We start from the raw sequence: 13,408 nt of genomic DNA on the forward strand, positions 1-13,408 counted from the left end.
TTATTTATGTAAAAATACACATGTGAATATCACATTAGCGTTAAGTCAACGAAATATTGAAAAATGATCACAATTTTAAAAATACAAATTATATAACATACTGAAATTTGAAATATAAAAAAAATTCACCGTTAGCCATTTTTACTTTGCACCAGGAAAAAAATAATGATATTTATTTTATAATAAAGATTTTGTCGTTTATTTTATTATATGATAAATATTAAGTGGAGAGTGAATGCATTATACATAATAAAATCAAGTTTATAAATACAAGTAAATAACAAGAGTGCAAAGACAAGAGCCTTCGAATTTGAGAATAATTGTTGGAACATACTGTCAGTAAATTTCTTATGAAAGATGTAAAATACAATTAGTCATAGTTTGGTACACATGATATGATAAATATGTGATATATAATATAAGGATAAGTTAAGGATAAATAAGATTTATGATATTATATTTAATGATTGGTATGATTTTAATAAAAGTGATTAAATTTATATATTAGATTGTAATGACAAAATTAACCTTATCATAATAAATTTTATAATTTCAAAGTTGTTGTTTGAGTTCATATTTCTTATCTGTTCATGCGTCGAAAGTGTTTGCATGATTTATTTATTTTTACCTAATTTTATATATTATATAATATGATAATTGAGCCCTTGATTTTGTGAGTCAAGTCAAATATCAATTTTTAAGGTTAATCGAGTGATACTAATAATTTTATTGAGATTTATAAAAATCATTTATATAATTATTTCGAGTTCATTTATATAATTATCATATTATATAATATATAAAAATAAATAAAAATATTTATTTTATTTTAATTTCTATCTATTAGCAGATATTTATAAAAAATCATTTATATAATTATCATCTAGTGATACTAATTTAGAACTTGATCATATATATGATTTTTATATATTGAAGACAATTAAGTCATTTGTGGTGTTTTTTATCATTAAATTAAAATTATCACACCTAATAGAAGGGACATTTTATTCTTCTAAAAAATTATTTATCAAGGACCCATGATATTATCATGGGCTTCTTAAAATGATACCAAATGTGAGATAAGGAGGATTATTTATCAATTCCTTTCTTATCCCATGTACCAAACTATGCCTTAGGGCACATACCATCTAGGACTCCCGTGAAAACTAAAAAATGCTAGCATGTTATATAACAATAATTATATTTAGAGTAAAATGATTTTAAAACCACATGTTTTTATATCACAAAAACTCTTTTTGAAACTATATCATCGTCAATTCGTGAGACAAATATCCAATCCGATGCGGATAATGAAAAATAGTAATATTATAATAAAATTATTAATTTTCTTTGTAAATATAAACTGATCAATCTGTCTCACGTATAAGTGAAATCATGTCACAAAAGACTTGCTCTTTTTAAGATCATACATAAAACTTAATGGATATGTGGCAAATGCATAATATTTTTAAAAACACCGGTAAAAGATCATTAATTTAATATCAGAATTTTTATATTTTATAAAGGTGATAAATGTAATTGAAAATCATAAAAGAACTCTAATTCCGTATGCATAATAATCGGAGTCGTGAACTCAGATGATTTGGTTATCTACATGATCAATCGGGAAATTGAATAAGGATAGGTCTCATGTGAGACCGTCTCACGGATCTTAATCCGTGAGACGGGTCAACCCTACCCATATTCATAATAAAAAGTAATACTCTTAGCATCAAAAGTAATACTTTTTCATGGATGACCCAAATAAGAGATTCGTATCACAAATAGAACCCGTGAGACCGTCTCACACAAGTTTTTGCCATTGAATAAACAGGTTCATTTCAAAAAGGAAATTTAAAAACCGAACTGATTAAATTTTTTTTTATCAAAACTAAATTGAATTAAAAATTATTTATTTCGATCTATGATTGAATTAACCGATTTTTTTTAAAAATATCAATAAATTAGAAAAATCATACCGTGGATTTCAAAATATAGGGCATGAGAGGAAAAAAAAAACGATAATGGATGAAGTTAGATTTAGTTGTATAAAATGGACAATATTAGATCTTTGTAACACATTCTATTAGGTAATAACAATGGTATTTATTAGGAAAATGATCGAATAGGGTTTAAATATTTTTGTTTTATTGTTATTACCGACTATAATATTTTATAAACAACCATGCTCGATCTATGGTTGATATAAAAAGAACGTCACATATTCGAGCTTAGACTTGTATTGCAAATTATATATTTTCCTCTTAACATTTAATTACATTATAATTTTATCGGGACATTACAAAAAAATTCGGTCTTAGCGACGGAAAAAACCGTCATTGATTTGACCTTCAAACCGTCGGTAAAGTGAGCGTCGCTAATTTCTTCCTCCGGAGGTGGCAGATTTCACATGTTTCTCAAATAAAATAATATACGAAATTAAAAAATATCAAAAAACAAAAACTTTAACCATTTGCGACAAAAAATCAAACGAGGGATGGGCGTATCAAACCTCGTTTCTCCTCCTCTTAATTTTCGAAGCCTTAAAAAGAAGCTTGAATATTATAGGAGAATTAATTGTGAGACACAAAAGTGTCTATCCTATCGACCTTTAAATTACCTCGCACTCGACACACGCCATTTGGTTATTCCTTGCGCCTTCTGTCCAATTAATGGCCACTCAATTGGTACGACGAGCTTTGTCCAGGGTTCCGCCACTCTCACCGGCGGCCGGGGCCACCCTTTTCCGGGCCCATGCATCGGAGTCCCAGGCTCAACAGATGGAACCCGCGGGGAAGCCCAAGACCTTCCAAATCTACCGATGGAACCCGGACTCTCCCCAGAAGCCCGAGCTCCAAAACTACGAGATTGATCTCAAGGAGTGCGGGCCGATGATTCTAGACGCCTTGATCAAGATAAAGAACGAGATCGATCCGACTTTAACTTTCCGCCGCTCTTGCCGCGAGGGGATTTGTGGGTCGTGTGCGATGAACATCGATGGCCGAAATGGCCTCGCCTGTTTGACCAAGATCTCCTCCGGCAGCCCTAGTATGATCACGCCGTTGCCTCATATGTTCGTGATTAAGGATCTGGTTGTGGATATGACGAATTTTTATAATCAGTATAAGTCGATTGAGCCGTGGTTGAAGCGGAAGAGCCCGCCGGAGAATCCGGGGAAGGAGATTCTGCAGAGTAAGGCTGACAGGAAGAAGCTTGATGGGATGTATGAGTGTATTCTGTGTGCGTGCTGTAGCGCATCCTGCCCCAGTTACTGGTGGAACCCGGAATCTTACTTGGGCCCTGCTGCTCTCCTGCACGCGAACAGGTAACATTTTCTTGGTGTTCATTTTTACTTGAGATGAAATTTGAAGAATTTGTCATATTGGATTGAATTTGCTGGATAAATTTTTCCATGTTTTTGCTTATATTCTGTGATCTTTTGACTAATGTTCTTGGAATAGATTCAAACACTCTTAAGAAGTATATTAAGAATATAGCTGAACTAGCAAAGAGTTTTTCAACCTTTCTGTGAGAAGGTGTAGTCTTTTGGTATTGGAAAATATTTAATAATGAGGAGCATATAGCCTAAATTCATGGTTTTCTGGAACTGCAGTTGTGGCCAGAATGGGAACGGTGGTTGCTGCGATAAAGTTCCAGGCTTTAAAAGACTAAATTTGATTGATTTTCTTTCTGTGGGACTCCTCTAGTGTAACCATGCTTGTCATTACTGGGCTTTGAGTCGCATTTTTTTTTATTGATAAAATTATTGGCTTGGGTAAACAATGGATGATTTAATTGTATTCACGTTTTGCTTTTGCCAGAGTATCCAGTATATGGGATATGTATATTTGAGAAGTAAGCCATATTGGGGTATTGCTTGGACATAAATTGGTACTTGTTGAGATAGTCAAAGATGCTGATGGTATTGTTTGCTTTTTGCTATAATCCGATTATCTGTGTCTGATACAGATGGATAATGGATAGTCGTGATGAATATACTACGGAGCGACTTGATGCTGTAAATGACGAGTTCAAGCTGTATAGATGCCATACCATTTTGAATTGTGCTAAAGCTTGCCCAAAAGGACTGAATCCAGGAATGCAAATCTCGAACATCAAGCAACTTGAGCGTCTAACCCCTTAAACGACTATCTTAGAAGATGAAAACGGGGTTGTGTGCGAATTGTTTTAAATTTGTTTCGAAGGATTGATCATAGTATTTTGGAATAATGTAAGCGCTGATCATGATTGTTTTAAATCCTGTAAAATTTTCATCTTTAGTGAAGTTATCTTTAAAATAAACACATCTCCGGACCTTTCTTTTGGATACTCGCGGAGTAACTTGCATTTGGCGTGTGTAACGGAACACAGAGTACTGCTGGAGAGCTCTGGTATTGTTTCTCTCATAATGTTATGGTCATTGCAAGATATTACAGTAATTTAGCGTCTCAGCATAGGATTGTTTTCATGGTTTTTGCAAGAATTATTGATTGTTCTCGATTTTGAAATATTAATCTCTCCTTTTTACCGTTCCACGATGAATCAAATCGTGGCCGTTTATATATATATTTTTAAAAATAACAATAATGGTCGACCCGGTTAACTTGCCCGTTAACCACTGGCCAATTTTGGTCCGGGTCCTGCCCAATACCTGGCTAGGTCTAACTAAAATTGCGTGTGACAAATCAAATTAAATATTTAAAAATTTAAGCTCGATTTCGAGCTCGGTTTAAAGGCGAAATTGTTCGACATTTCTTTACTCGAATTAAAGTTCAAGCTTGACCGAAAAATTCAAATATATTTTTAACTTATTTTGAATTGTTGTTCGAAAAACACGTAAGTAGTTTGCGAATTACTACACAAAATAATTTGGATATGAACTTGACTTGAAAAAAATTGAAAATGTCTTACTTTGGCCTTACAAAAACTTGTGTGAGACGTTCTCACTGGTCGTATTTTGTTAAACAGATCTCTTATTTGGGTCATCCATGAAAAAGTATTACTTATTACTTTTTATTGTGCATATCGGTAGGGTTAACCCGTCTCACAGATAAAGATTCCTGAGACCGTTTCACAAGAGACATACTCTTGCTTATTTGACTTGAAAAAAAATTGAAAATTTTTGAGTTTGGCTTGAAGTCGATAATTTCGAAAACTCTGCCATTCGTTTGGACTTCCAGTAAATATCGGAAGGGTAACCTTGTCGAAGCCGTTCAATTCCAGTGTTATCTTTTATTGGACTCGAAATGATCGATTTTAGAAACGTGATCGGGCGAAAGGAGCCAAGTTCGAGTAACTGAACTTATAATTCTCGGACCAATGTCCCCACTTTCAACTGACATTTCATCAACAGACTACTCCGATAAAATAAGAAATTACTTACACTAAGGTTCAAAAAATAATTATTTTTAATGTAAATATTGAAAATTTAATATAAAATAAAATATTTAAGGAAATAAAAACTATATATTTAAAAAATCCACCTCAAAATTATGAATACCATATACCACCCACGATTTTCTGTATAATATGTACGTTGTGTATTTTGAACATGAGTACATAATACGCTTTAATCGTGAGCATATTTGTTATGAATTTTGATCGTTAGCGTATAACTACACTCAATGATAGGTTACATAAAGACTGGTGAGCTCGTAAATTTATTATACGAAATTTGTAATTTTATAGCGACCAATAATAATTGGCTCAGAATTAAAAAGTAGGGACCAATAATTGATTCTCTCGAAGCTATTCCTATCGCACAAAAAGGGAAAAAATGCGAAAAACGTTTACAGTAATTCAACTGACACAGTCGAACGATTTATTCATCGACAAAGATTTGAACTTCGAGGATCCAGCTGCCAATTTATTGTCTTTTCAGTACCAAACTTCCTTTTCTTTTCCTCTATTAATAATTGCGTCACCTTCCTCAGTCGTTTTTTGGTTTCTTCCTTCTTTCATTGATTATAAATTCCCAGCCGAGAAATCAGGAAAAAATCAATCTTGATCTACTTGTTCAAGAAATTTGATCGAACCCATTAAGATTCTCTGGTCTTTTTTCCCACGAAGGCCCGAATTTTACTTGGAAGATATGAATTTCAGGAGCATGGAAGAGTTTTGGCCTTTTTACATGAGCCAGCACTCAAAGCCAGCGACAAGGCGCTTGCATTTTGTTGGAACATTATTCGGTAGTTCGTGCTTCATGTGTGCATTGCTATTCAACTTCTGGTGGTTTCTGTTATTCGGGCCTTTGATTGGGTATGGGTTGGCTTGGGGTAGCCATTTCTTTGTTGAAGGGAATGTTCCTGAAAGCTTTATGCACCCTTTTTATTCTCTGATTTGTGATTACAAGATGTTTGGGTTAATGCTCATAGGCCAAATGGATAGGGAAATCAAGAGGCTTGGTAAGAGGCCTGTTTTGCAAGCCTACTGATCTACATACACTCTTTGAGTGGCATCATACATAGGGCAGCTCCGGGCGGCATTGGCCAATTGCAAAGAAAAAACTTATACTTATTATAAGATGTGATCTAAATATGTTTCTTGTTTCTAATTAGTTGGTTCTTGGTCCCTTTTTTTGATGTTAAACGTTTGGTTTTTGTTGAATTTGTACTGCTGAAGGATTTCGAATATAGATGTTTTCTGGTTATACTTGTATGTCAGTTGTAAACAAATAGTATTTGATCAAAAAGTTGGCTGGCCTTTTTTACTTTAAATTATTCTGTCAATTAGTTTGTATTTAAATTTTGTTCCTCCTTTCGTAGTGCCGAGTTTCGAAGTTCAAGTTTATCGGATTAGTTGATCATTGATATTCTTTTGATAAACTCTGTCTTTCTTTAGCCTACTTTAATGGGCCTTCTCGCATCAAGAAGATATTCAAACCAAGCAGAAGAGGTATAAACTGTTATTCTCAGAAGTTATACATGGCCCCTATAAATTGTTAGTTCCCGATTAATAAATTATGCACTCACCCATTCCTATAATTCTCGCGTACTATCGGACTGATGAATTATTATTATTTCGATTCTCGCGGACTATAGCACTGATAAAATATTATTATTGATTAAAAGGTGAAGGCCACTTGTGGATGAATTTGGAAAGTCTGTGGTATTAAAATCATGGAATTCCGTTGGAATTTTGACCATTTTTTGTGGTGTTGGACCGTTGATAACGAACTGAGTAAAATTAATGTTAGCATCCACATTATCTTTCCCTGTATCGGGTTTTCTCTCTTGACCAAGAAGGCTCTCCTATGATTTTCTCTCTTGGCAACCATTTCTGCAGACTACTCAGCAAGAGCTGCCGAGACAACGCGCCAGTTCTTGGCATTGGGGTGGGAGAGGTAAGGTTTTAAAGTGTTGCAATGTAGGCCTTAAGTTTACTCAAAGCCCCTCTCACCTCGACTTGTGCTTTAACTGATGGCCTCAAACCATTCTCGAAATTAAAGAATCAGCCAAAGCAAGAGAAGCGATGCACGCGATTTTTTGCAAGAAAATAAATTGTTGTATCAATTTTCTAGTGCATTTGTCACATTTATTTTGAGCTTTTACGCACTCAAGTTAAGTTTGATTACACGTTCATTTGACACAATGTGAAAGACAATTGTATGATGCAAAATATGTGAAAATCACGCTAAATTTCATAGAATATACCTACGTATAGAGGAAAATCGAACTCATGCAACATAAAATCATGTACAGAGTAAAAGTCTGGCATAATTTGTAGGGACTTCAGTGTGACATGAATTTAAATTTCGATTTAATGTAGAATGAGACAAATTTTTCTAAAAATAATTTGTTTTCGACCTACTAAGATGGTTAATTACAAAAAATGACATGGGACAAATTTTTTATTTTTAAAAAATTATAATTATAAACTCCCTTCAATAAATTCACATAATAAAATCCACTAGATAATTATTTTTTTGTAAAAAAAAAAACCCAAAAAAAACTGTGAGTCAATTGTCAACATCTGCTCTACCATATAAGAAAACCCTTTCCTCCAATTCATTTTGCGCGGGAAAAAATAGAGCGTAGAAACAGCTGACTTGGGTTAATCTCATGCTTCGAGGTACAATTTCGAACCTTGATTTCTTCATTTATTTTGGGTGATAAGATTTCATTTGATTTCCGTGGGTTTGTTTGTTGGTAATTAAATTTAAGTTTTGTTATGGGATTTTTAGGCATCAAATAGTTCTACCTATTAATTTGGATTATAACTTGATTCCTTCGGTTGTAGGGTCAATTTTGAAGTTTGAGTTGATCAGATTGTTGATTTTTGAAAGTTTTTTGGTGCATTGTTTAGTCTACTTCAAGCATATCCCCAATGCAAAACCCTATTATGCTGAGAAGTTATGTATTCTCTCGGTTTATTTTTAGTTCAAGATTAATAAATTCACTACTTATCCATTTGAAACTGGAATTCTTGCGTGCAATAGGGCTGAGTTATTGACTAATAAAAGGAGAAATGGCACTCGCAAATGAAGGTCGAAAGTCTATGGTATAAAAATCATGGAATTGTGCTGTTATTATCATTGATCTTAGACTTTGGTTTCTTTATTTCTTCAGTTACAGCCATGGCTGCAGCAGAGGAGGTTCAATTCTGTCTGAAAGTCATGATGATGAAAGAAAGCAACAAAGTTTTGTATGCTGAAGTAGATAATGACTTTGCTGATGTTTTATTGAGTTTCTTAACGTTGCCATTGGGAACAATAGTGCGACTCCTCATCAAGCACCATGGAAACAAAGCACCAATTATTGGAAGTTTGAGCTCTTTGTATGCAGGTTTACTGAATTTGGATAGTTGTCATTTTTGGACGGAGGAAGGTAAACTGATGCTGCTCAATCCAAGAAATTCATATGGCTTTCAGTGTAGCAGATTAAAACTCCAGATTGATGATACTCCTCCCGCCACCCAATGCTTCGCATGTGAAAATTTCGCCTGTGCAAGCATGTACTATAAAATGACATGCCTTTGTTCAATTCCAAGAAATACAATGACCGAGAGAGAGTTACAAATTGAAGCCCAAAGTGGAGACAAAAGTGTCTTTACTGCACAAACAGCATCTTTTCTTTTAACTGATGATTTGCAGATTCTGACTAATACATCAACTTCTCTTTTACAAATTTTGAAACTAAATGGTATTGGAGACACAAGCGTACTCGAGTAAAGAACTCTAATTTTCGGGTTAAAAGAGGTTATTTGTTGTTATATTTACTTGCTACTGTTTCTCCCACCAGTTCAGTTCATCACACTTACTTCTTTGTTTTCATCAGATAATGGAACTGCTCAAGGGATCATTAGTTTCGCAAACTCCAATAACTGACGTCATTCTCAGTATTAGTTCCACGGCTGGTACTCTCAATAAAAGACAAAAGTTCTCTGCATCGACTAAATATGAATCAGATGCTTTACCTCAGACTAGTGAGAACGTAAGCTCAGATTCTAAGAAGATTACCCTGAAAGCCCTTGTGCAAAAATCAACTCATAGGGTCCTGTTAGCTCAAACACGGCATGACTTCATTGATTTTCTTTTTAGTTTGCTCATCATTCCCTTGGGAAGAGTTCAGTTTCTCCTGGGCAAGAGCACTTGTCTTGGAAGCATAAATAATTTATACAGGAGCGTATCCAATTGGGAAGATGTAGATTATATGATGTCTAAGGAGGCTGTCGATGCATTGCTGGATCCGCAAATTCCTCCGTACTATCTTTCCTCCTACCAGATTCTATCTCTTAGCCAACAAAGCTCTTCTGCAGTACATTTTCGGTGCAAAAGGGGTCGATATTTTTATACTACGACCCCTGATTTTGGGTCTACTCCAATGAAAATGATCGACCCAAAAGGCCATGATAGTTTTGTTAAAGGACGCACAATGTATATGGTGACTGATGATTTGGTAGTATCAACTCCATCTTCAGCCTTCATCATCTCTACTCTTAACCGGATGAAAATTCCTGTCTCTGATGTCGAGGAACAGGAACTTGGCATTGGTATAGAAGAGGTAAGATTTTAGCCTTTAAACAGTCTTCTTTGCTTGCACAAAGTTCGATCCCTAATAGGAGTTCTTTTTGTTGTAGGCTTTAAACATTCTAAAGGCCTCTCTGTCCTCAACGTCTGCATTATCAGATGGGCTCAAACCATTCTTAAAGAGACAGCCAAAGCAAGAGAAGTAATGAATGCATTATCCTATCTCTATTCTTCTGCTGTAAATTTGTTGATTGTTCTGATAACTCACTAAAATTTTGTTTCTAGAGAAGATGTACCCTATCGCAATTTTCTAGCACATTTGTTTTGAACTGTTACATTTTTAGGCTTAAGTTTGATTCAGCATTTTATTTGGAATTCAGTCAACTTACTTTTCCTAGTATTTTGTTCGTGGGAGGAAAGAATGACGCAATCAAATACAATTCAGGATAATTTAGCGATAGCATCCCCTTGCCATGCCGTTTAATTTGGAATTTTGCTATGTTACAAAGGGTAAATCTAGGACACTCAGGGTGAAGCACACTTCATATAATGTAAAAAATTTATTTTCATACTTAAGTTCATATAAAGTCAACATACATACTAGGTTTCCAACTTATGCTGCACATCCTGGAATTTTTTAGAACGGTCTGTATGACATTAAGAAAACAATGTAAGATGCAAACAAAACCGTACCCATTGGAGGACACAGAAGCATGAAGGAATTGTGCTGGAGAAAAAAAGAAGAATGAAGGTATTGAGTGTTATCCCACTTTGCTTCACATGATCATAACTGTGTAATTCAGCAGCATTTATGATAGCATTGCCTGCAGTATTTGGTCCAATTCCAGTCCACAAAGCAGCAAGACCTTCGTAAAATTTCTAATTGAAAATAATATTCCAGAAGGAAAAGGTTGAAGGCTCAATTTCCAAGTAATATGTGGGATGAGACAAAACAAATGTTTGGGAGTATGACCTGTTTCACAATACTAGAATAAGCACTTGAAGCTCTGGAATAACGCCTTGGAACAAAGGTGGAAGCTTTCCTTCAGCTTGAAGTCTTATGTTAAGAAGATCCAGCTGTTTGATACATTTACTATTCAAGCGATACCGCAAAGGCAATAAAACTAAGAAAAAGATGAACACGAGACATATCTTCAATTTTCAATGACAAAGACCTTTCAATACAATCATTTCAGATATTTTAAGATCTATCAAGTCATAATAGTTAACTTTCCAATGCCACATTCCATGGTACAAAAATATACAAACCATCACCGGGATGTTCTCAAGTTCTCATTTGTCTTGAGTGCAGCAAGTACTTTCTTTGTTAGCGGGACATCTCCATTATGATCTATGCTTTCTTAGGTGTAGTATTCCCTCTAAATCCATTGAATCGCTGTCGAAAATAGTACGCATGATTACTGGTAAACCGTACTTGTACCTTGATTTCTTGAACTACAGCCATGGCTGCGGCAGAGGAAGTTCAATTCTCTTTGAAAGTCATGATGATCAAACAAAGCAGCAGAGTTATATATGCCGAAGGGGATAGCGATTTTGCTGATGTTTTATTGAGTTTCCTAACATTACCACAAGGAACAATAGTGCGACTCCTCGTCAAGCACCACGGAAATAACATACCAACCGTTGGAAATTTGAACTCTTTGTATGCAGGTTTACTGAATTTGGTTGGAATTGGACGTAAGGAAAGATACAGAAATTGCAGCCCAAATTGAAGACAAAAGTGTCCTTACTGTGCATAGAGCATCTTTTCTTTTAACTGACGATTTGTTCATGCTGACGAATACATCAGCATCGCTCCTCCAAATTTTGAAATTAAATGGTATCGAAGACACCAGCGTACTTGGGGAAAGAACTCTGACTTTTTGGTTGAAAGAGGTTAATCTTTGTTACATTGACTTGCTGGTATTTCTCCGACCCATTTGGTTCATCTTTCTTATTTCTTTGTTTTCATTAGATAATGGAACTGCCAAGGGATCATTAGTTTCCGAAACTCCAATAACAGATATCATTCTTAGTAACAGTTCTGCGGCTGCGGCTCTAAATAAAAGAAAGAAATATGAACCAAATGCTTTCCCTCACACTCAGATTCAGACTAGTGAAAACATTAGCTCAGAATCTAAGAGCAATGTTAGCTAAAAGCAGGCAAGACTTCATTGATTTTCATTTTAGTTTTCTCATCATTCCACTGAGAAGAGTTCAGTTTCTCTTGGGCAATAATGCATGTCTTTGGACCATAAATAATTTATACTGGACCATATCTAATTTGGAAATAGGAGATATATGAAGTCAAGATTACTGGAACCCCAAATTCCTCCATACCACCTTTCCAATCATCAGATTTTCCGTCTTAGCCAACAAAATCCTCCTGTAATATGTAACGGTGGTGGGGAAAATTATTTGTGCCTACTGCCTTTGGTCTTGGACATACTAAAATGAAAATGATAGAGCCAAGAGGCCAAGATAGTTTTGTTAAAGGTCCCGTGACCGATGATTAGGTAGTTTCAACCCTATTATCAACCTTCATCATTTCCACTCTCAACCAGATGAAAATTCCTCTATCAGATGTCGACGAACAGGAGCTTGACATTGGTATCGAAGGGGTAAGTTATTAGCTTTTGAACAGTCTTCTTTATGGTAAGTTCGCTGCTCTCACGATTTTTATATGGATTCATTTTGTTGTCGTAGGCCTTAAGCATACTGATGTAGCACAAAAAATTGTGATTATCCGGATTAGGTTCGTTAACATATCTAAGTAATCGTATAAAGATATTCCAACTAGCTCGTAAACAGGCCCAAATAGGTGGTTAGAAATCTTTGTGGGTTATCACCTGAGTCACAAACGTCAGAGATGTCGGGATTTGTCCGGCGTAAAATCAGAAAACAATTTAAAGATGTTATTTGAGAGTTAAAAAGTTTAAGCATAAATCATCCAACCTTTGAATAATGAGATTCCTCTCTTATTTATAGATTTTTTTGGAGTATATAGCAGGTTTGAACCTCAATAATAAATTGAATAATTAAATTATGTCTTAACCCATCACATACATTTAGTTGAAGTGTTACTTAAACTAGATAGGTTGGGTTATCTATATTGATTCCCAAAATACCTCAAATTATTTGAGGATCTTAGACTCTTCTCTTGCAGTGCACTGTTTTCTTTTCTAGACTTGGTGAGATAGTAGCAGTATTTTAAGAAAGTTGTCAGCCCTTTTCACTTCAAATAATTCGGTTTTAGTTTGGACTACCGTATAGCACGTGCGGACATTGGGTTCACACGTGAAAATATATTTTATATATCGCACAAATTATTTTTTATTTCACATTTTTCACTTTTTTTTTGGAATCTTTTGAATACTTAATTTTATATTATGTAAATTATAAAAATTATTCCTAATAATGTGTGTGTGTGTGTGTCTATAT

The 13,408-nt window shown here is 34.7% G+C and overlaps 4 protein-coding genes across 4 annotated transcripts; all 4 read left to right on the forward strand.

Moving 5' to 3' along the window:
• The first annotated feature begins 2,601 nt into the window (after positions 1-2,601).
• On the forward strand, positions 2,602-4,451 carry LOC140971098 (succinate dehydrogenase [ubiquinone] iron-sulfur subunit 2, mitochondrial-like). Its single transcript, XM_073433175.1, has 2 exons — positions 2,602-3,325; positions 3,970-4,451. The coding sequence occupies exons 1-2, from the start codon at positions 2,673-2,675 to the stop codon at positions 4,142-4,144; spliced, it is 828 nt and encodes a 275-aa protein (XP_073289276.1). The 5' UTR covers positions 2,602-2,672; the 3' UTR covers positions 4,145-4,451.
• Positions 4,452-5,798: 1,347 nt separating this feature from the next.
• LOC140971105 (uncharacterized) lies at positions 5,799-6,809 on the forward strand. Its single transcript, XM_073433185.1, has one exon. The coding sequence runs from the start codon at positions 6,092-6,094 to the stop codon at positions 6,431-6,433; it is 342 nt and encodes a 113-aa protein (XP_073289286.1). The 5' UTR covers positions 5,799-6,091; the 3' UTR covers positions 6,434-6,809.
• A 1,657-nt stretch (positions 6,810-8,466) lies between these two features.
• Positions 8,467-9,169, forward strand: LOC140957967 (uncharacterized). Its single transcript, XM_073415380.1, has 2 exons — positions 8,467-8,485; positions 8,568-9,169. Exons 1-2 carry the CDS (start codon positions 8,467-8,469, stop codon positions 9,167-9,169), a joined length of 621 nt encoding a protein of 206 aa, XP_073271481.1.
• A 106-nt stretch (positions 9,170-9,275) lies between these two features.
• LOC140971099 (uncharacterized) lies at positions 9,276-10,335 on the forward strand. The gene is made up of 2 exons (XM_073433176.1): positions 9,276-10,001; positions 10,078-10,335. Exons 1-2 carry the CDS (start codon positions 9,279-9,281, stop codon positions 10,171-10,173), a joined length of 819 nt encoding a protein of 272 aa, XP_073289277.1. The 5' UTR covers positions 9,276-9,278; the 3' UTR covers positions 10,174-10,335.
• Positions 10,336-13,408: the final 3,073 nt, after the last annotated feature.

Source organism: Primulina huaijiensis, chromosome 2 (genome assembly GCF_012295235.1).
Source record: "Primulina huaijiensis isolate GDHJ02 chromosome 2, ASM1229523v2, whole genome shotgun sequence".
NCBI lineage: Eukaryota > Viridiplantae > Streptophyta > Magnoliopsida > Lamiales > Gesneriaceae > Primulina > Primulina huaijiensis.